We start from the raw sequence: 21,779 nt of genomic DNA, 5'->3' as shown, positions 1-21,779 counted from the left end.
TCAACAGACTGAGCGACCCAGACATGCCTCACATCCTCATTTCTAAATCCTTTTTATTCCTTAATTTTGGGGGGTATATATTCTATATTGTTTCACTTTTTATAAAAGAGTATCAATATATTTTATACAATTTTTTTCTTTCAGAATTGGTTGTGTTGACTAACCCCTAGCTCAAGTGCTGCTTCTTTGATGAAGCTGTCTCTTATATTCCTTACTGATTCCTCCATTTTCAGAATTACCATGGCATTTTATTTGTGACATTTCTTGTGGCACTAATCAATTTTTACCTTGTACTATTTTTTCTCTCAAGTTGTTATTTTTAAAAATAACATTTCTCTGATAAAATTTTTGAAAAATTATATATATACCAAGTATCCGTAAACCCATTATCTAGTTTACTGGTTGTTAAAATTTTGCCAGTTTATTTATCTCTCTGTACTCAACACATATGTGCATATGTGTGCCGATAGATATTTTTATCCCTATATCAAAATATTTTTGCTGAACCATTTCAAAGTTAGTTGCAAACATTTTGATACTTCACCTTGAATACTTCAGTATATATTTCCCAAGTAAAGAATATTTTTCTTCTGTAGAATCTCAATTCCATTATCACACTCAAGAAATTTAACATTGATAGAATAAGATGATTTAATAAGTGGCCCATATTTATATTTCCACCATTGTCTGTTAATGTCCTTTTAGCACTTTTCCCCTGGTCTGTGATCCGGTGAAAGATCATGCAGTGTATTTCCTGTTCATATCTATTGAATTTTCTTTAATCTAGAACAGTTCTCTTAGCCTGTTTTTGGGTGTTGTTTTTGTTTTTGTTTTGTCACTCATGGTATCAATGGTTTTGAATGAAGAGTGCAGGCTATTTTGTAGAATGTCCCACAACTTGTTCTGTCTGATTACCTCTTCTCGATTGTATTTAGGCCAAACATGTCTGTCAGACTTTCTAAATAAGTGATGTTCTGTCCTCTGTGTAGTCATCAGAGGGTCCGTGATGTGCATTTGGTCCATTGTTGGTGCTGCCAAGTTTGACCCTGTGGTTAAATTAAGGTGATATTTGCCAGATTTCTCCATTGTAAAGATACCTTTTTATACTGTGGGGATTGTATTATTGTAGTAATACTATTGTAGTAATAATACTTATGTTATTAATAATCTGTCGGGTGATACTTTGAGACTGTATCCTGCTCCCCAATAACCAAATATTTTTAGTATCCTTTGGCAATTCCTATCCCAAATCAATAATTCATTAGTGCTTGTAGTTATTCTTTTTTTTTTTTAATTTTTTTTTCAACGTTTATTTATTTTTGGGACAGAGAGAGACAGAGCATGAACAGGGGAGGGGCAGAGAGAGAGGGAGACACAGAATTGGGAAACAGGCTCCAGGCTCTGAGCCATTAGCCCAGAGCCTGACGCGGGGCTCGAACTCACGGACCGCGAGATCGTGACCTGGCTGAAGTCGGACGCTTAACCGACTGCGCCACCCAAGTGCCCCTGTAGTTATTCTTTATAAATGTCTTACCTCGGGGTGCCCGGGTGGCTCAGCCAGTTAAGTGTCTCCCTCTTGATTTCGGCTCAGGTAATGATCTCAAGGTTGTGGGATCCAGCCCTGCCTTGGGTTCTGTGCTGACAGTGCAGAGGCTGTGTGGTATTCTATTCTCTCTTTCTCTCTCACTCTCTCTCTGCCCTTCACCTGCTTGCATGCTCCCTCCTTCTCTCTCAAAATAAAGAAGTAAACTTAAAAAAAAAGATGTAAGCTTATAAAAATGTTTTAATAAAAAAATCTGTCTTACCTCTGACATCATATCTCTTAGATGGCAAGCTTTATTGGTGGCAGAATCTCTTCATTCTTTTTCTGTTACTGACACGATGTGGAGTGTTGTATATGCTTCATATTTTCTTTAAAAAATTTTTTTTTCAACGTTTATTTATTTTTGGGACAGAGAGAGACAGAGCATGAACGGGGGAGGGGCAGAGAGAGAGGGAGACACAGAATTGGAAACAGGCTCCAGGCTCTGAGCCATCAGCCCAGAGCCTGACGTGGGGCTTGAACTCACGGACCGCGAGATCGTGAGATCGTGAGATCGTGACCTGGCTGAAGTTGGACGCTTAACCGACTGCGCCACCCAGGCGCCCCTATGCTTCATATTTTCTGAGATATTGGAAGAATTAATAAGTGAAGATTATCTCTGTATAAAAGGAAAGAAGTCTTCTTTTATCTTGTCACTTGAACCCAAATCTTTATAGTCACATACTCCTTTCTGAAGCTTCCTCAAGTGCACAGTAACTGTTACCATTTTGTTTGCATTGCTTCACATTTCCTTTTTCCACTTTCTGCAGCATCCTCTAAAGGACAGTCTCCTTTTCTTCTCTGTAAATGCAAAGCTGCTTACTCTGTTCACTTAAACCAGCCTTTTTATCCATCTCACTGTCAGTTACTTCCCAGACCGTGAAATGTAAATAAATACATGGCTATCCCTGCATTAATGATGTGTATATGAAAATCAAGCTTATCTGCTAAGTTTTCCTTTCCTACTGTTTTCCCAGTTTCTCACAACTTCTTGACGCTCATCATTACTGATTTCCTTTCAAATTATGTTTAGTTCCTAACTACTTTTTAAAACTACAAAAAAAAAAAATCACAGGAAGGTTGGGAAAGCTTGCTTTCTTTTTATGGTGTCAGATACATTACAGTCATTAAAAAGGAATTGGTAATAAATTGTATTAATGAAACAGTTTGTGAATATGCATTAGAAAATTATTAAGACTAAAATTTTCTGCAGTAGAATATTTATTACTCAATAACGTAATGCTAATTCATAGCATTTGGCTTAAAATATTGTTATTTTATGCACTGAAATCAGTATACAAAAATACAAGGTTAAAGGTTCATTTAAAACATATTATAACATCTGAAGATGGGACTTTTATGCCCCTTTCCTAATAAGTCCAGATTTCTAAGTATCAGCAACATAGCAAATTCCCTGGTGTACACTTAAGTCATGTAGCTTAATTTCCTGAGAACTGTCTCTTATTATAAACCACTGAAATAACCGGGGATGTTTAACTTGCAGAAGACTAAAAGAAAGGTCATTTGCAGATGAATCTGAGGACTGCTGTGTAGAATAATGCTTAGGGTTAGGACCACCCTTAATAGGTAAAAGTGATTTGTAGGCATATGTTGTTTTCATCATACAAAAGAGCTTTTCCCATCAACTGTTAATTGCCCAGCCACAGAAAGTGCTGCCCAATGAAGTAGTGAGTGCATTTTTACCAGGAAGGAGCCATGGAAGGTTGCATGACATTTCCTTCATTCTCTCTGTGCTCTTCTTTCATTTGTCCCTCTAGATCTGTGCTGCCTAACATGGTCAGTACTAGCCTCCTGTGGCTATGTAGTAGCTGAAATACGGTGAGTCTGAATTGAGTTGTGCTTGTGTGACACATCAGATTCTGAACTCTTCATTCTGAAAATAATTTAAAATACCTCACTAATTACTTAGATACTGATTACGTGTTGAAATGATGCTATTTTAATCTATTGGCTAAATTAATGTATTAATTACTTTTACATATGATATTTATTAAATATTTACTTATTAAGAATAATGATCAGTTCTAGATAAGAAGATGTAAAGACTTTCCACCCTATCTATCTCTCAGCAGTTACGGTGGAAAACCCTAGAATACTTAAAGAATACATAGAGCGAATATGTGAGGACTCTTGAAAGCAATAGCAGGCATACTAAGAACAAAAATTTGAACTCGAAGCATGACTCATATAGAGGTTAGTTTTCTGTATTGCCCCTCCCCTTTTTTTTCTTTCATTTCTCCTGGTTTAGACCATAGGGCACCCTAGATCCTGGAACTGTGTAGTAAGCATGGACAGAAAAAGCTGTAGTGAAACCCTTTGTCTTAGGTCAGAAGACCAAAAAGAGGGGGGAGGAGGCTTTAGGATGGAGCTTTTTTAATTTACTCTTGGCCCAAACTCAGCCAAGTTCCAGTGATGCAAATAGACTTCTGCAGCAGCGTCTCAAACTTTTCTTTTGCTATTTTACTGCTAGGTGGGCATGGTTATGGGAAGTGTAGCATGGGGAGGCTAAAACTTCCACTTTCTGGCCAGAATTCCAGGAAAAGACACCCCTGGGAGCCAGAAAATATTGGCACCAAAACAGACACATAGACCAATGGAATAGAATAGAAACCCCAGAACTAGACCCACAAACGTATGGCCAACTCATCTTTGACAAAGCAGGAAAGAACATCCAATGGAAAAAAGACAGCCTCTTTAACAAATGGTGCTGGGAGAACTGGACAGCAACATGCAGAAGGTTGAAACTAGACCACTTTCTCACACCATTCACAAAAATAAACTCAAAATGGATAAAGGACCTAAATGTGAGACAGGAAACCATCAAAACCTTAGAGGAGAAAGCAGGAAAAGACCTCTCTGACCTCAGCCGTAGCAATCTCTTACTCGACACATCCCCAAAGGCAAGGGAATTAAAAGCAAAAGTGAATTACTGGGACCTTATGAAGATAAAAAGCTTCTGCACAGCAAAGGAAACAACCAACAAAACTAAAAGGCAACCAACGGAATGGGAAAAGATATTCGCAAATGACATATCGGACAAAGGGCTAGTATCCAAAATCTATAAAGAGCTCACCAAACTCCACACCCAAAAAACAAATAACCCAGTGAAGAAATGGGCAGAAAACATGAATAGACACTTCTCTAAAGAAGACATCCGGATGGCCAACAGGCACATGAAAAGATGTTCAGCGTTGCTCCTTATCAGGGAAATACAAATCAAAACCACACTCAGGTATCACCTCACGCCAGTCAGAGTGGCCAAAATGAACAAAGCAGGAGACTATAGATGCTGGAGAGGATGTGGAGAAACGGGAACCCTCTTGCACTGTTGGTGGGAATGCAAATTGGTGCAGCCGCTCTGGAAAGCAGTGTGGAGGTTCCTCAGAAAATTAAAAATAGACCTACCCTATGACCCAGCAATAGCACTGCTAGGAATTTATCCAAGGGATACAGGAGCACTGATGCATAGGGCCACTTGTACCCCAATGTTCATAGCAGCACTCTCAACAATAGCCAAATTATGGAAAGAGCCTAAATGTCCATCAACTGATGAATGGATAAAGAAATTGTGGTTTATATACACAATGGAATATTACGTGGCAATGAGAAAAAATGAAATATGGCCTTTTGTAGCAACGTGGATGGAACTGGAGAGTGTGATGCTAAGTGAAATAAGCCATACAGAGAAAGACAGATACCATATGGTTTCACTCTTATGTGGGTCCTGAGAAACTTAACAGGAACCCATGGGGGAGGGGAAGGAAAAAAAAAAAAAAAGAGGTTAGAATAGGAGAGAGCCAAAGCATAAGAGACTGTTAAAAACTGAGAACAAACTGAGGGTTGATGGGGGGTGGGAGGGAGGAGAGGGTGGGTGATGGGTATTGTGGAGGGCACCTTTTGGGATGAGCACTGGGTGTTGTATGGAAACCAATTTGTCAATAAATTTCAGAAAAAAAAATGAAAAAAAAAAAAAAAAAAAAAAACAAAAAAAAAAAACAAAACAAAAAAAAGAAAATATAGGCAGAAATCCTGGAGAGGAGGGAGCTGGAGAAAAGGATCCTTTAATTTGTGTATGAAGTCTCAGGCTTATCCTCAAGCTGCACATGTATGGAACCAGACAGAATCAATGTAGCAAAGGCTTTGAGAATTGATCTGTGGTGTAGCCCAGTGCCAAGATCTCAGACTGGTCCCTGGGTAACATATACTTGGGAAAAATCAGAATAGCATTAAGCGGCTTTGAAAACTATCCTGACATTTGAATCAAGTTTGCAGAAGATGGCTCAGCATTTTCAGTTTGAACCTAATTGTATGGCAATTTATTCAGTAACTTATTTATTTATTTATTAATTTAATTTAATTTAATTTGAGAGAGAGATCAGGGGAGGAGGGGGGGAGAGAGAGAGAGAGAGAGAGAGAGAGAATCTTAAGCTCCACGCTCGGTGTGGAGTCTGATGTAGGGTTCGATCCCATGAACCTGGGATCATGACCTGAGCCACAATCAAGAGTCGGCTGCTCAAACTACTGAGCCACCCAGGTGCCCTCATTCTTAATGAAATGGATAAATTCCTTAAAAGACACAAACCGTCACAAGTCTTTCAAGAAGAAACAGATAATCTGAATAGATTTATATCTGTTAGAACAATTGAGTTCATAGTTAAAAACAGGCTTTCAAAAATAAAAATGCTGGCCCAGATGATCTCAGATGAATTTTACTAAAGAAAATGGCACCATTTCTATGCAGTCTCTTCCAGAAATTGAAGTGGACACAAAATTTCCGAATGCATTTTACAAGGTCAGCATCCTCCTGCTGTCAAGACCAGTGAAAGAAAGTACCAGAAAAACAAAATAAGCTATAGATAAATATCCGTCATTTGAAGAGAGGAGCAAAACTCTTCAAAAAATACTAAGAAATTGAATCTAAGAGAAAAAAATTCATATGAAATGCATTATGGCCAAGCAGGTTTTATTCTGGGAATAAACCACAGCTAACATCATACATGGTAAAAGACTAAATGCTTTCCTCCTAAGATTGAGAACAAGGCAAGGGTGTTCACGTTTATGACTATATCCCATTATACTGGAAGTCATAGATAGTGTACTATGGCAAGAAAAAGAAATACAAGATATACATGTTGGAAAGGAAGAGATAAAACTGCCTTTATTCACTTACCACATGTTTGTCTACGTAGAAAATCCCAAGGAATTTCCAAGAAACTTCCTGACCCATTGAGTCCAAAGGTATAGGATATAAGGTCAGCATAGGAAAATCAATCCTATTTCTTTATACTAGCAAGAATGATCAGAAACAACATTTAAAAGTAGTGCCCTTATAATAGCTACCCTACCAAAAAAAAAAAAAGGGAAAAGAAAAAAATACTCAGTTGTGAATTTATTAAGATATGTTCAGGATCTCTATGTAGGTGAAAGGAATCAAAGACCTCAGTAAATGGAAAGATACCATATTCATAGAAGACTCAGTATACTTGTTATTTTTTCTAAATTGATCTACAGTTTTAGTGCAATCCCCATCAGGATCCCAATAGGATTTTGTAGATATTAAAAACATTACTTTAAAATTTATTTTAAAAGACGAATCAGAATAGCCAAAAATTTTTGGAAAGAACCAAGTTGGAGGAATCAGATGATTCAGTTTTAAGACTGATTATCAGGGGCAGTGTGGTATTGGCAAAAGAATAGATACCACTCAATAAAACAAAATAGTCCAATAATTGAGCCACATAAATATGGTCAATTGATTTTTCACAATTAGGCAAGAGAACTTCGGTGGAAAAAGGATAGTCTTCTCGACAAATAGTGCTAGGGCAATTGGGCATTCGTATGCTCTCCCCGCCCCCAAAGAAGGATCTTGACCTATATCTTAAGCAATGTACAAAATATAACTCAAATTACATTCTGAAATGTCGAATTCCAAACTATAAAACTCCGTGAAGAAAACATAGCAGGACGTCTTGGTGACTTGAGGTAGGCAATGAATTCTTAGATACAACACCAAAAACACAGTCCTTAAAAAAAGTTGATGGAGCACCTGGGGGTGGCTCAGTCAGTTAAGCCTCCAGCTTCGGCTCAGGTCATGACCTCACAGTCTGTGGGTTCAGGCCCCACGCCAGGCTGTGCTGACAGCTCAGAGCCTGGAGCCTGCTTCGGATTCTGTCTCTTTCTGAAAAGTAAAGAAATGTTAAAAAAATATATATTTTTTTAAGTTGATAAATTGGATTTTTACCAAAATTAAAAACTTTAGTTCTGCAAATGCTTTTGAGACAACAGATAAGACACAGTGGGAGAAAATATTTGCAAATCCCTTATCTGACAGAAGACAAATTTCACCAAAGAAGATATACAGAAAGCAAGTAAGCACATGAAAAGATTTTCACTTCATTGGTCATTAGGGAAATGCAAGTTAAAACCATTGAGAAGTCATGACATGCCTATTAGAAGGACTACAAACAACACGGACAGTGACAACAGCTACAAACTGACCACATCAAGTGTTGGTGAGAATGTATGGCAGTTGAAACTCTCTCTCATGCCTTGTTTGTACTACTGTTAAGTAGCCCTTCCGGAAAAGCAGTTTGGTAGTATGTTTTTGGGTGAAAGATACACTTTTTCACATGGCCTACTGATCTCACTCTTAAGTATTTGTCTAGAAATTATGATAATAATTTCTGTAGAAATGAAAATTTTATGTTCACACAAAACCCTGTACATCGATATTCGTAGTAGCATTGTTCATGATCATCAAAAACTGGAACTATGTCCTTCATTGGGTAAATGGATAAACAAACTGTGTATCCTTAGAATGGAACACTAGTCAGCTATAAAAAGGAACGGATTGTTGATACGTGCACTTAAGTGTATCAGTACATTTGGCCTGATCTCCAATAGCTATGCTAAGTGAAAAACCTTCTAAAAGGTTACAGACTATGTGATTCCTTTGTATAACATTCTGGACAATGTGAAACTGAAGTGACAGAGAACAGATCAGAGGTTGCCAGGGCTGAGGGATGGTGGGAAAGTTTAACTACCAAAGGATAGCACGAGGACATTTTGGAGGATGATAGAATTGTTCTGTATCCTAGTTTTGGTGGTTTACACAGATCTGTGTATGTGAATCTATGCATGTGATAAAAAAAAACTCATGTAATGAAACACAAAAAAGGAGAACTGTGCTGTATGTAAAATTTTTTTAAATAGTTTAAAATTTAATTTCACCCTTTTCATGTGGTTACTAATAAGTTAAAATTAGGTACATTGCTTGTATTATATTTCTGTTGTACAGCACAGCTTTAGAAATGCAAAGAAGGATAAGATGTGGTCTCAATCTAGAGAGAGGGATCTCTAGATAGAAGGAAGTCTCATGAGGAAAGGTGGCCAATTTAAATTACCTGCTCAGGGGTGCTTGGGTGGCTCAGTTGGTTAGGCACCTGACTTCGGCTCAGGTCATGACTTCACGGTTCAAGCCCCATGTTGAGTTCTGTGCTGACAGCTCAGAGCCTGGAACCTGCAGCCTGCTTCAGATTCTGTGTCTCCCTCTCCCCTCTCCCCTGCTCGCACTCTGTCTGTCTGTCTGTCTGCCTCTCTCTCTCTCTCTCTCTCTCTCTCAAAAATAAATAAACATTAACATTAAGAAAAAAAATAAATAAATTACCTGTTTAATCTGTCTCCACTTCCATTGTTTCTTCTACAGGTAGTTTTTGAGGACATGTTTCATGCAAATTATGCCAACTTTCGGATATGATAATTCTTTACAGTCTCTTTTCCTTGAGGAAAAGAAATTCTACCTCTCAAAACAAAATGTGTGCTATACAATGGAATCATTGACACTGTCTCTGAATTTGTAGGACAAACGGTGTATCTTTGAGGCACTTGATCAATTTTTTCATGATATCCTTGTGCTGAATGTTTAAGCTCATAGTGTTATTGGGTAAATATTATTTAAATGATCGTACCCAAGAGGTACTGATTAATGGAACTGTGGCTGCCAGAGAGGGAGTTTTCCAGAAGCATGCTTATATCTGTTTATAACGCAGAACTGGGAGTGCCAACCCAAAATTGGAATAGAATCTAAGAATATTATAACGGGCTGTAAATAGATAAATCTAACAAGATTGAAATATAATAGGGATAAATTTAAAATCCTGAAATGGATTCCGAAATTCAGCTGTCCAAATTAAGAATGAGAGATACGTGGCTTAGTGTATATATGAAAGTCTTGGGGCTTTTAGTTGTTAAGAAGCATAATACAAGTCAACACTGATGTGGCTGCCAAAAAACCAGTTTCAATTTGCAATGGTATTTATTAATAAAAGCTTATCTAAAATGAAGGCATGGATTTTTTTTTTTTTACTTGATTCTGTGTTCTTTAGAACACACTTGTTATCTTATGTGTAGTTCTGGGTTATTATTTTCTAAGAGGACTATGGACAAACGGGTACACATGCAGAGAAGAGAGAGGAGAGGACGATAAAGGGAATTGAAGCCAAGTTATATGAGGAGTAGTGAAAGCAGCTGGGGTATTTAGCCTGGTCAAGAGGTGACTGACTCATGGTGGGGTTGACAGAGAGGTCATAAGAACTGCCTGCAAATAATTGAAGGGCTATGATATTAAAGTGAAACTAGAATTGTTCCATAAATTTTTAAGATCCAGTGGATGAAATTTTTGGGGAGAAAGAGAATTAAATTTAAGTGTAAGGAAACATTATCAAGAGTTGGAGCTAACCGTTGGAAATGAGTCACCTCTCCAAAGTCTTTTGTAAAACTATTGCTTGAACCTACCTTTCTATTGAAAATCTCCATCACCCTGGCATTCCCACAAGATACGTGTTTGACTCTTACTTCCTATACTTGGAGTTTCAGTAAATTAGCATTTTATGCAGCAACTGATAGCAATAATTCTTTGATCATTGGCAAAACTCCACTTATTTACCATTTGAATTGTTTCTTTGACAAGCCAGCATGATACTGTTTCAGTGGTTTAACAATAAGGAAAGGAGCCTGTGGACAAGCTGTGTTCTTTCTGTAACTGGGGAGCAGGACATCTGGTCCACCCTGCGGATCTAAGTAACTGGGCCTTCCGGAGATGGTGCTGATATCTTGTAAAGATTGTCAGCTGCATAGGCATGTGAATAAAAACTGTCTTGCACCTGGAATTTATGTGATTTCATGTATATGTAATATTATGAGCCATGGTAGATAATGTATTTTCAAAGGGAGGAACTTCTGCCCCATTGGTTCCATTAGAGACCAATATGGTAGCCTGGCAATTTTTAGGGAGTCATAAAAATAAGACTTGAAACTACCATTTTGTTGTTAGGTGGTCATAACACTTCTAGCCATTCTGTGTGTTTTGTTTCTTTACTTTTTCCTTCTTTTTTCTAACCTCACCTTGTATCACCTCTGATCCTATTTTTATTTCTTTTTCCTCTTACCTACTCTTCCCCCTTTATGAAAAGTTGAACTAAGCAGTATTCAAGTAATGTGTACTCTGTGTTTGTATCATCTTCTCCAGGGTGAAATAAAGGAAATACAGTGTTATTGCTCTCCTATATGATTTGTGTTGGTCTTTTCTCCACCATCCCAGCCTTGAGGTCAGGTACTATGTTTTCGACTTCCTGTATAACTCCCCAGGTGTCCAATATGTGCATCTGTGCGTGGTGGGTTTTTAATAAAAGTCTTTGACTGATTTACTGACTATTCACCCTAGCAAGAAAACAATGCTGCATTTTATTCCAAAGAGGCTATAGAGTATTGAGGCAGAGTGTTTCATGAGTTCTTTGGGGTCGAAGGTAAAGTGTTTGAGAAATTCTGAAATGTAAGAATGTGAGATTCTGAAAGATGTTTAAATTACTTCCGTGTTTTGAAAAATATTTGTATAATGTTTTTACTGTATGCAATATAGTAATCTTTCTCTCTCTCTCTCTCAAAAGATTTTCTTTAGTTGAGGGTATGGTAATTTGGTATGCATTGTTTCTTTGAAAAATTATTGTATATTCAAATACTTTAATCTAACAATTTTTAAAAATCACCAAAAATTAAAAAAAAATCAGTATTCCCCAGTATTTTCCTTTAGAAGGAGACATTTGGGAAACTTTTTGAAAAATACAGATCTTTGTTAGTACTTACCTTAATAAAAGTATTCTTTGCTTTTAAAAAGGGCTCATTGTAGAGTTACTTTAAATGGAAAACTCCCCAACTACATTTTCAAGATGATTTTATTTATAAAAATTAAATTTACTCATAACCATTGAGTAAACACTTTCTTTTTTTTTAAATGTTTATTTATTTTGAGGGAGAGAGAGAGAGAGAGTGTGAGTAGGGGGAGGGCAGAGAGAGAAGGAGACACAGAATCTGAAGAAGGCTTCAGGCTCCGAGTTATCAGCACAGAGCCCGATATGGAACTTGAACCCACAAACTGCAAGATCACAACCTGAGCCGAAGTTGGAAGCTTAACTGACTGGGCCACCCAGGTGCCCTGAGTAAACACTTTCTATTTATTTGTGTTTAAGTTAAGATTAAAGTGGAACAGATTTTTACATCAGATTAAAAAACAGCGTTATTGAGATTTAATTCACGTACCATCCAGTTCACTCTTGGAAGTGGATACAATTCATTGGTTTTTAATACATTTCACAAGGCTGTACAACCATCAATATTAATTCCAACATTAATTTTCATCATCACTAAAAGAATCTTTGCACTCATTATCATTAGTGTTCCCTCCCTCTTCCTCTCATCCTGGCCTCTGGTAACTGATAATCTGCTTTCTGTCTCTGTGGATTTACATATTATGGACATTGCATGTAAATGGAATTATACAGTAATCGTATACTATAGGTGGCCTTTTGTGTCTGTTTTCATTTAGCATAAAGTTTTCAAGGTCATTCATATTGTAACATATATCAGTGCTGCTTTCTTTGTAGTTGAATGATACTCCATTGTATGTATATACCACATTTTATTTCTATATTGATCAGTTGATGGCCTTTGGGCTGTTCCACTTTTTGGCTGTTTTCCACTGCTGCTGCAAACATTCATGTACAAGCTTTTGTGTGGACATACATTTTCATTTTTCTTAGGTATGTACCTAGCAGTGGAATTGGTGGGTCATAAGTTAACTCTAAATTTAACATTTGGAGGAACTGCCAACCTGCTTTCCAACGTGATGGCACTGTTTTATATTCCCACCAGCAGAGTGTGAGGGTTCCAGTTTTTCCACATCCTCACCAGCACTTACTTTTTGATTCATACCAATCACAGTTGGTATGAAGGGGTATCAGATTGTGGTTTTGGCTTTCATTTCCTTAATGACTAATGATGTTGAGCATGTTTTCATACGCTTATTAATATTAATCTCTTCTGTATCTTCTTTGGAGAAATGTCTATTCAAATATGTTGTCCATTTTCATTTTCAATTACTTAATTTATTAAAGTTAACTTTCTTTTTAAAAATTTTTAATTCCAGTATAGTTAACATACAGTGTTATATTAGTTTCAGGTGTACAGTATAGTGATTCGACACCTTGATGCCTCACTCAGTGATCATCTTAAGTGTCCTCTTAATCCCCTTCACCTATTTCACCCATCCCCCACCCACCTTCCCTGCGGTAACCATCTGATTGTACTCTATGGTTAAGTGTCTGTTTTTTGTCTTCCTTTTCCCCCCTTTGTTCGTTTGTTTTGCTTCTTAAATTCCACATGAGTGAAAGCATATGTTTGTCTTTCCTGACTTATTTCATTTAGCATCATACTCTTCAGCTCCATTCATGTTGTTGCAAATGGCAAGATGCCTTTCTTTTTTATGGCTGAGTAGTATCCCGTTGTATGTATACACTACATCTTCCTTAGCCATTTATCTATCACTGGACACTTGGGCTGCTTCCAGAGTTTGGCTATTGTAAATAATGCTGCTTTTGCCCGTTTTTAAGTTGGGTTATTTGTCTTTTTATTGTTGAGGTATAAGAGTTCCTTGTATATTCTAGATAGAAGTCCTTTATCAGATATATGATTTGCCAAATCGTGTATTTCCCCTCTTCAGATTGTCTTTTCACTTTCTAGACAATGAACTTTGAAGGACAAAGTTTAAAATTTTTTGGAGGTTCAGTTTACCTAGTTTTTCTTCTGTTGTTTAGGCTTTTGATTTCATATCTAAGTAAACATTCTTGTTATGAAGGTTTATTCTTATGTTTTCCTCAAAAAGTTTTATAGTTTTTCTCTTACACTTAGGTCTTTGATCCATTTTGAGTTAATTTTTGTGTATGATGTGAATTAGGGACTCATTCATCCTTTTACATGTGGCTATCCAGTTGGCACAGCACCATTCGTTAAAAAAGACCATCTTAGTCTGTTCAGGCTGTTCGAGCAAATTACCCTACATTGGATGACTTAAACAACAATATTTCCCACAGTTCTAGAGGCTGGGAAGTCTGAGATGAAGGTGCTGTCCTAATCAGTGTCTGGTAGGTCTGCTTCCTGGTTCATGGTCTGTCTTTTTCACTGTAACCTCACATAGCAGAATGGGGCAAGGGAGGTCTCTTGGGTCTTTTTTAAAGGGGATTAATCTCATTCACGAGGGCTCTGCCCTTATGACCTAATCACCTATCAAAGGCCTTACCTCCGAATACCATCACATTGGGGATTGGGTTTCAACATATGACTTTTAAGGGGGATACATTCAGTCAGTAGCAGACTCTTTCATTTAAAAAAAATTTAATTTGTGGTAAAAATAACATAAAATTTACCATCTTAATAATTTTTTGTGTATATTTCAGTAGTGTTAAGAATATTTAGTTGTACAACTAATCTACATAACTTTTTTCATCTTTAAAAACTGAAATTCTGTATCAATTAAACAGCTCCCAAGTCTCTCCTTCTCCCCCTGCCCGCCCTGCCCCCCAGCTCCTGCTAACCACCATTCTTTCTGTGTCTATGAATTTGACTACTCTTGGTACTTCGTAAAAGTGGACTCATAAGCTATTTGTCTTTTTGTGACTGGCTTATTTTCACTTACCATAGCATCCTCAAGTTTCATCCATATTATAGCATGTGTCAGAAAGTTCTTTTTAAGGGCCGAAGAATATTCCATTGTATGTGTATACCATATTTTGTTTGTCCATTGATGGACACTTGTGTTGTTTCCATTAGGCTATTGTGAATCATGCTGCTGTGAACATGGGTGTACAAATATTTGTTTGAAACACATTTCACTTATTTTAAGTATATACCCCAAAGAGTGGAATTGCTTAGTCATAAGGCAATTCTATTTTTAAATTTTTGAGGTACTGCCATATTGTTTTCCATAGCAGCTGTACCATTTTACATTCTTATCAGTGGTATACAAGGGTTCCCATTTCTCCACACCCTCTCCAACACTTGATATGTTATCTTTCTCTCTCTCTTTCTTTTTTATAGTAGTCATCTCTTTTTTTAAATAGTAATACTTTTTATGAGTGTGAGGTGGTGAGAACACTCTTTTTGCCTCGTTGAATTCCCTTGGCACTCTTGGCAAAAATCAATTGATTATAATAAAATAAGTCACAAGGATGAAAAGTATAATATAGGCAATACAGTCAATAATATTGTAATACACTTATCGTGGTGAGCATTTTGTAATGTGTGTAATGTATATAGTGATTGTTGAATCACTGTGTTGTACACCTGAAACTAATTTAATATACATCGAGAATACTTCAATTAAAAATAAAAAAAATCAGTTGACTACAAATGTCAGAGCATTTCCAGACTCTGAATTTTGTTCCATTGATCAGTATGTCTGTTCTTATGTCAGTACCACACTGTCTTGATTAGCATGTCTCCATGATAAGTTTTGAAATTGGGAAGCAGGTCTTCCAACTTGTTTTTTTCCAAGATTGCTTTCGGGCCGTCCTGGAACCCTTACATTTCTGTATGACATTTAGGATTGGTTTGTCAATTTCTGCAAAAAAAGAGCCAGGAGGGATTTTGACAGGGATTGCATGAAATTTGTGGATTAATTTAGGAAGTGTTGTTATCTTAACAATATTGAGGCTTCTGATCCATGAACATGAGATGTCTTTCCATTTATGTAGTCCTTCTTCCATATCTTCCCATTGTTTTATAGTTTTCAGTGTACAAGTTTTGCTGGTTTTGCTAAATTTATTCCTAAGTATCTTATTCTTTTTGATGCTGTCGTAAATGGATTTAAGAAAAAATTCATTTCTGGATTTTTCATTGCTAGTGTTATAAAAATGTAATTTATTCTAGACATTAATTTTGTCTCTTGCAACCTTGTTGAACTTGTTTATTTTGGTGTGTTTGTATGTATGTGTATTCCTTAGGATTTTCTATATGCAAAATCATGTCATCTGTGTATAGAGATAATGTTTTTTCTTTAAATCTGGATGGCATTCATTTCTTTTTCTTGCCTAATTGCCCTGGCTAGAACCTCCAGTCAAATGTTGAGTAGAATTGGCAAGAGTGGATTTCCTTGGATCAGATTTTTAATGTTTAGTGGTTTGGAAGTACGTATTACTGACAGTGATACTTTGGGAACTTGAAAATCCAGCTTTTTGTCCTCTTGTAGTAACAAAAGTAGTAAAATCTTTTATTTTAAGTTTATTTATTTTGAGAGCGAGTGGGGAAGGGGCAGAGAGAGAGGGAGAGACAGAATCCTAAGCAGGCTCTGTGCTGCGAGCACAGAGCCCGACACGAGGCTCAAACCCATGAAGTGTGAGATCATGACCTGAGCCAAAATCAGATGCTTAACCCACTGAGCCACTCAGGTACCCCAAAACTTCTGTTGGAATTTAGCATGCTGTTTATTTTTTGATTATTAATATGCACAATAGAGTCTAGCTTGGCTTTTTCGAAAACTTCAATGCCTCTGCTTTGTTAGCCTTATGAATTTGTTTTCTAAATGTCACTGAAGTAGGCCAACTGTGGGACTTCTAAAAACATTATCTCTAATGTATATGTCCTAAGGAATTGTGTGTACTGAGTAGAGTTGAATAAGAATGAGTAATCAGGATGTTCATATTGTCTCTATTAGTGCTACTTAGTCTTAGTTTGGGTTAATAATGCTTTACAGTTAGCACATTTGAAGTAAGTTTATAATTTGTAATAGATACAGTTGACAAGCAGAGATAATGATAGTGGGTAAGGTGATGAAGAGGTAGTGATTATACTACTTTTGATAATTTAATTCTACATCCAACTTCTGAAAAGCGTATTTTCCTTTTTAACCCTTTTAAAAAATTCCAGTATAATTAATATGCAGTGTTATGCAGTAGTTTCAGGTGTACAGTGTAATAATTCAATAATTCTATACATTTCTCAGTGCTCATCAAAATAAGTGCATTCTAGGGCCGCCTCGGTGACTCAGTTGGTTAAGTGTTCGACTCTTGATTGTGGCTCAGGTCATGATCTCACAGTTTGTCAGTTTGAGAATCCCTCCTCAGGAGTCTTTCTCCCTCCTTCTCTCTCTGCCCCTCCCCCGTTCATGCACACACACGTGCTTTCTCTCTGTCTCTCTCTCTAAGTAAAAAACTTAAAAAAATAAGTGTACTCTTAATCTCCTTTATCTATTTCCCCCATCTGCCCAGCCACCTCCCCTCTGGCAACCACCAGTTTGTTCTCTAATTTGTTCTCTGTATTTAAGAATGTGGGTTTTTTTTGTCTCTTTTTTTCTTTGTTTTGTTTCTTAAATTCCACACGTAAGTGAAATCATGTGATATTTGTCTTTCTCTGACTAACTTATTTCACTTAGCATTATAACGTCTAGGTCTATCCATGTTGTTGCATATCACATTCTTTTTTATGGCCGAGTCATGATTCATCATGTGTATATACCACATCTTCTTTTTTTAAAAAAAATGTCTTAACATTTATTTATTATTGAGGGACAGAGAGAGACAGAGCATGAGCATGGGAGGGGCAGAGAGAGGGGGAGACACAGAATCTGAAGCAGGCTCCAGGCTCTGAGCTGTCAGCACAGAGCCTGATGCGGGGCTCAAACTCACAAACCACGAGATCATGACCTGAGCTGAAGTTGGACGCTTAACCGACTGAGCCACCCAGGTACCCCTATATACCACATCTTCTTTATCCATTTATCTATCGATGGGCACTTGTGTTGCTTCTTTATCTTCGCTTTATAAATAATGCTACAGTAAACCTAGGGGTGCATATAGCTTTCTGAAGTAGTGTTTTTGTTCTCTTTGAGTAAATATGAAGGGTATATTTTCTTGCTCATATTTATTCTCTATAGAAAGAGGTGGAAGTAACTCTTCTGTACTTTATTCCTTATTATAGATTGTTAGTACTTAGATATCCAATTCAGAAAATAGAATTTTGTTAAATATATTGAACATTTCTTGAATATATTCTGTATGTTACACTTTGCCCCATTGGAAACACCAAATAAGTATAAGCCTGTTCATTCTCTGAATGCTTGCAAGATATTTAGGAAAATCAAATGTTTGTCCTTGTACTGCTCTGTATTTGTGGTTCTGTGTGTATACCCTGTCTCCCTGACTAAATGTAAGCTCCTTGAGGAGAACCATCTTTATATTGACACAGTGTGTATCACAGTGCCTCACATATACCATGTGTTTATTATGAATTTTTGAAATCAGTAGAACGGGAAAAAAACAATATAATACTACAACTAAATACTCAAGTGAATGGCGTCACTAGTCAGTATTGTTGAATGTGAGGCAATGATGATTGGCGTGTACTGGATTTATCAGGAAAGTCTTCATGCAAGGCAGGATTATTAAGTGGACTTATAAAGTCCACTTATAAAGGATAGGTAAGAACTGAGCAAGGCGAAAGGGCATTTCAAGTAGGTGTCATAGTTTGGAGGTCAGTAAGCAGATCATATCGACTGGAATGGAAGGTTGGTATTGGCTTGTAGATAGAAGGGTGAACCAATAAGTAGGAACGTCATATTTCAGAGGCCTTTAAGGCTAGTTTGAAAGATTTGCCCTTTACTCCATTTGACATTAGCAAATCATTGAAGTTTTTGGAGCTAGAAAGTTTTGGGGCAAAGCATTACTTTAAGAATGTTTACTTGGTGATAGCATATATTATGGGGTGGAGGGAAACTTGTACCAGGAGACCACTTAGGAGGGTATGAAAATAATTGAGTTCTTCTAGTCTGTCGATTCTTAAAGAGCAGAGTTTTTTCTTTTATCTTTAGTGGCTAGCATAGTGGCTACAGCAGAATTCAATTTTACTTTTTTTTGTTGGATGCATGAATGCATGAACTAGGTCATCTGGGCCTGGAGAGAGCTGTTAGCAGCAGGAAATACCCATGTGAGAAACATTTTGGAGGGAGAATTGAGGTGACTTGTTTTCTAATAGTATAAAGAGTGTGCGTAAGGTCAAAGAGGACACTCAAGTCACAGCATGGAGGATTAAGGAATCTCTAGAAATAGGCAAATCAGCTAGGGGAAGTGAGGAGCAAGAAAAGGGAGAGTCAGAGCATGTTTTTAGACTTGCAGAGTTTGAGACTGAAACACATAGTGCGTAGAGGTAGAGAGGCTCAAGTGAGAACTGAAGTCTAAGTGTATTAATTTGGATATTACTATGAAGATCCTGTCTGAGCAGGAAAAATGATTGGACTGATGAAACTCTGTGCGTGGGTACAGAGGTTGTGTGCACGTGCACATGTATACACACTCATACGCTAGAACCCGGTACGTGTGTTCAGTTGTCCGTACATTAATGTGCTGGTTGGTATTAGCAGAATGATGAGTACTGGTTCTTGGGGTGAGCAGAGGGGCAAAAAAAAAAATGCTAAAGAAGGAGACAGGAAAGGAACAGAGGTGGAAGAACTTAGCAACACAAATTTGTTAAGGAGACTTTGTAATTTGTCTTGTGTTTCAAAGACGGTGTCAGCTAATAAATAATTAGGATACATTGTAGATATAAACCTGACCTTTTTGATTCCAAGCCAGATATTCTTTCCATTATACCAAAAGTTTGCATGTTTAATTTTTTCAAGGCAAGGTCCTTATCTTTAGAGAAACAGTCTTCAGGAAAGGCTTCTTAATTAGCAGGCAGTGATTGGACGGTAACATTTCTTACAGAAAAATCTTCATGTGCTTTGGATGTGGATGCTTCCACTTTTCTGCTTGGGTATTTATATTTGTAGTGTGGTAGGAGACAAAACTTCTGATTGCGTGTTGTAGATAGGAATTTAAAAGATGATATCATTTCTTCCATTTGAAGAATTAATCATTTAGAAGATGCTTTTCAAAAATTTATTCATTTATTTATTTATTTTGAGAGAGAGAGAGAACGCTCGGTAGGGGCAGAGAGAGAGGTGAGAGAGAATCCCAAGCAGAGAGAATCTGACAGCGCAGAGCCTGATGCGAGGCTTGAACTCATGAACCGTGAGATCATGACCTGAATCGGAATCAAGAGTCAGACGCTTAGCCGACAGTCACCCAGGCGTCCCTGAGAATTTTTTCTTTTTGTTAAAGTAAATGTAAACTCCTTTCTTTTTTTTTTTCAGAAGTGTTTTTGATGCATTCCTCAGAACATTCATAAATTAGCAAGGAAATACAAAAGGCCTGATGTTTTCTTTTCTTTCAGGGGATATCATTTTCAATGCCCAATACCCAGAGCTGCCCCCTGATTTTATCTTTGGAGAAGATGCTGAGTTCCTGCCAGATCCCTCGGCTCTGCATGTGAGTACTGCAGGCTCGTTTTGGATGATCTTTATTTGTTGAAGGAAAATAAAATGAGCTTTTGACAATTGCTTGACAGATAAATTGGCCAAACATGTGGGGTTTTTTCCACCCCTTTTTCCCTCTGTCCTCTGAAATAAGTACAACTCTTCATGTGCCAACATAGTTTAAAGATTTTTTTTTTCATTGCAGTTTTACTTGCAGACTATTTTGAATTAAAATCTGTAGCATATCGGTTAAAATATTTTTACTTCAGCTTAAAGAGACATGTTGAAGAGATTTCTTTATTTTAACTTAATATTTCATGCCTGCAATCAATTTTCTGATGTTTACTAACACTTCATCACAGAGCTTGTTAGGGGAGTGTTTCTTGGCTCTTCAAGAGGCCTTTTTTGTATAGAAGTGAAAGTGGCAAATTTGGACTTGTATCCATATTATCTCAGTATTATTATCAGAAGGGTAAAGATCAGATTAAGTGTTCTTTATTAAGCAAGACCAAAAACTTTGTAGTTAAAGTAAAATATTTCTGGGGTTAAAGCAGGGAAAGGAGCTGTGGTACTTGTCAGAGCACATGTGGTTTACATAAAAAATTGTGTGTTTCACATTGCTCGTGGAGAAAAACATGTGCCATTTTGTTTAAAACGTCTGACCAGACAAAATGTCTCTTTCTTTCCCTTCTCAAGTTCAATTTTGCCATGATGCCTATACTATAAGAGGGTTTTATTGTTCAAAACTATGTCCTTTGTTTGGTCTTTTTTGTCTCAGTGTTTTGTAATTAAAAATTTTGATGACTTTGAAATCTTGTCTCCCCCCCCTCCCTTTTTAAAAAGGGAAGTGTTAAACAGGAAGTTTTAACCCAAACCTAAAGAATTATCTTAAATTTTGGAACACAGCCGTAAAAATGCGATTGGCAAGAGTAGGCTGGGTTTGTTGCAAAATTTCTAATAATTACACTCAAACTGCTAGTTGATTTTCAAAAATGTGTAGTTTAAGCATGGCCCCTTTAGATGCTACGTGTTACACATTGACCCCATATTGAAGCGGAGGGGCTTACCTGGAGTTAAAGAGTCAGAAGTATCTCTACAGACCTCTTCTGTGTTAAATCTGCCCAGTGGAGGGTAACATATGCGAAATGCCAAAGATGTATTACAGGCTAAGTGCTCCAGGAATTTAAAGAAGGTTGTCGGAAAAGGCTTTGTAGTAGAGGTGACACTTGGACTCACTCTCAAAGAATGGAGCTTAAGTAGGGAGTATGGCAGCGAGAATTTCAAACGGGGGGCATGACATAAGCAAATGAAATGTATAATGTATTGTAGCGCTACTGACAAGTTTGCTGAAGTGTAAGTTAATATAAGGAAGGGCTGGAAAAGGTTAGAGAGGGAAGTTGGGACAAGATTGTGGAGAACATTGAATGCTAGGTTAAGAGCCACTGAAGGAAATGATAATAACAGAATCATTCAGTAGCAATGTGGTCAGTATAATGGATCAAG

General features: G+C 37.1%; 1 protein-coding gene across 4 annotated transcripts in view; it reads left to right on the top strand.

Annotated features, from left to right (window-relative positions):
• The window catches only part of BABAM2 (BRISC and BRCA1 A complex member 2), a 400,445-nt gene that overhangs the window by 67,375 nt on the left and 311,291 nt on the right, over positions 1–21,779 (top strand). For all 4 annotated transcript variants that reach the window (XM_047853047.1, XM_047853045.1, XM_047853046.1 and 1 more), the window contains one exon: positions 20,195–20,289. In XM_047853047.1, the coding sequence (XP_047709003.1) occupies positions 20,195–20,289 (95 nt within the window). The remainder of the gene's footprint in view (positions 1–20,194; positions 20,290–21,779) is intronic.

The sequence above is a fragment of the Prionailurus viverrinus genome, chromosome A3 (genome assembly GCF_022837055.1).
Source record: "Prionailurus viverrinus isolate Anna chromosome A3, UM_Priviv_1.0, whole genome shotgun sequence".
Lineage (NCBI taxonomy): Eukaryota > Metazoa > Chordata > Mammalia > Carnivora > Felidae > Prionailurus > Prionailurus viverrinus.
This window is presented reverse-complemented; position numbering and strand designations above follow the sequence as displayed.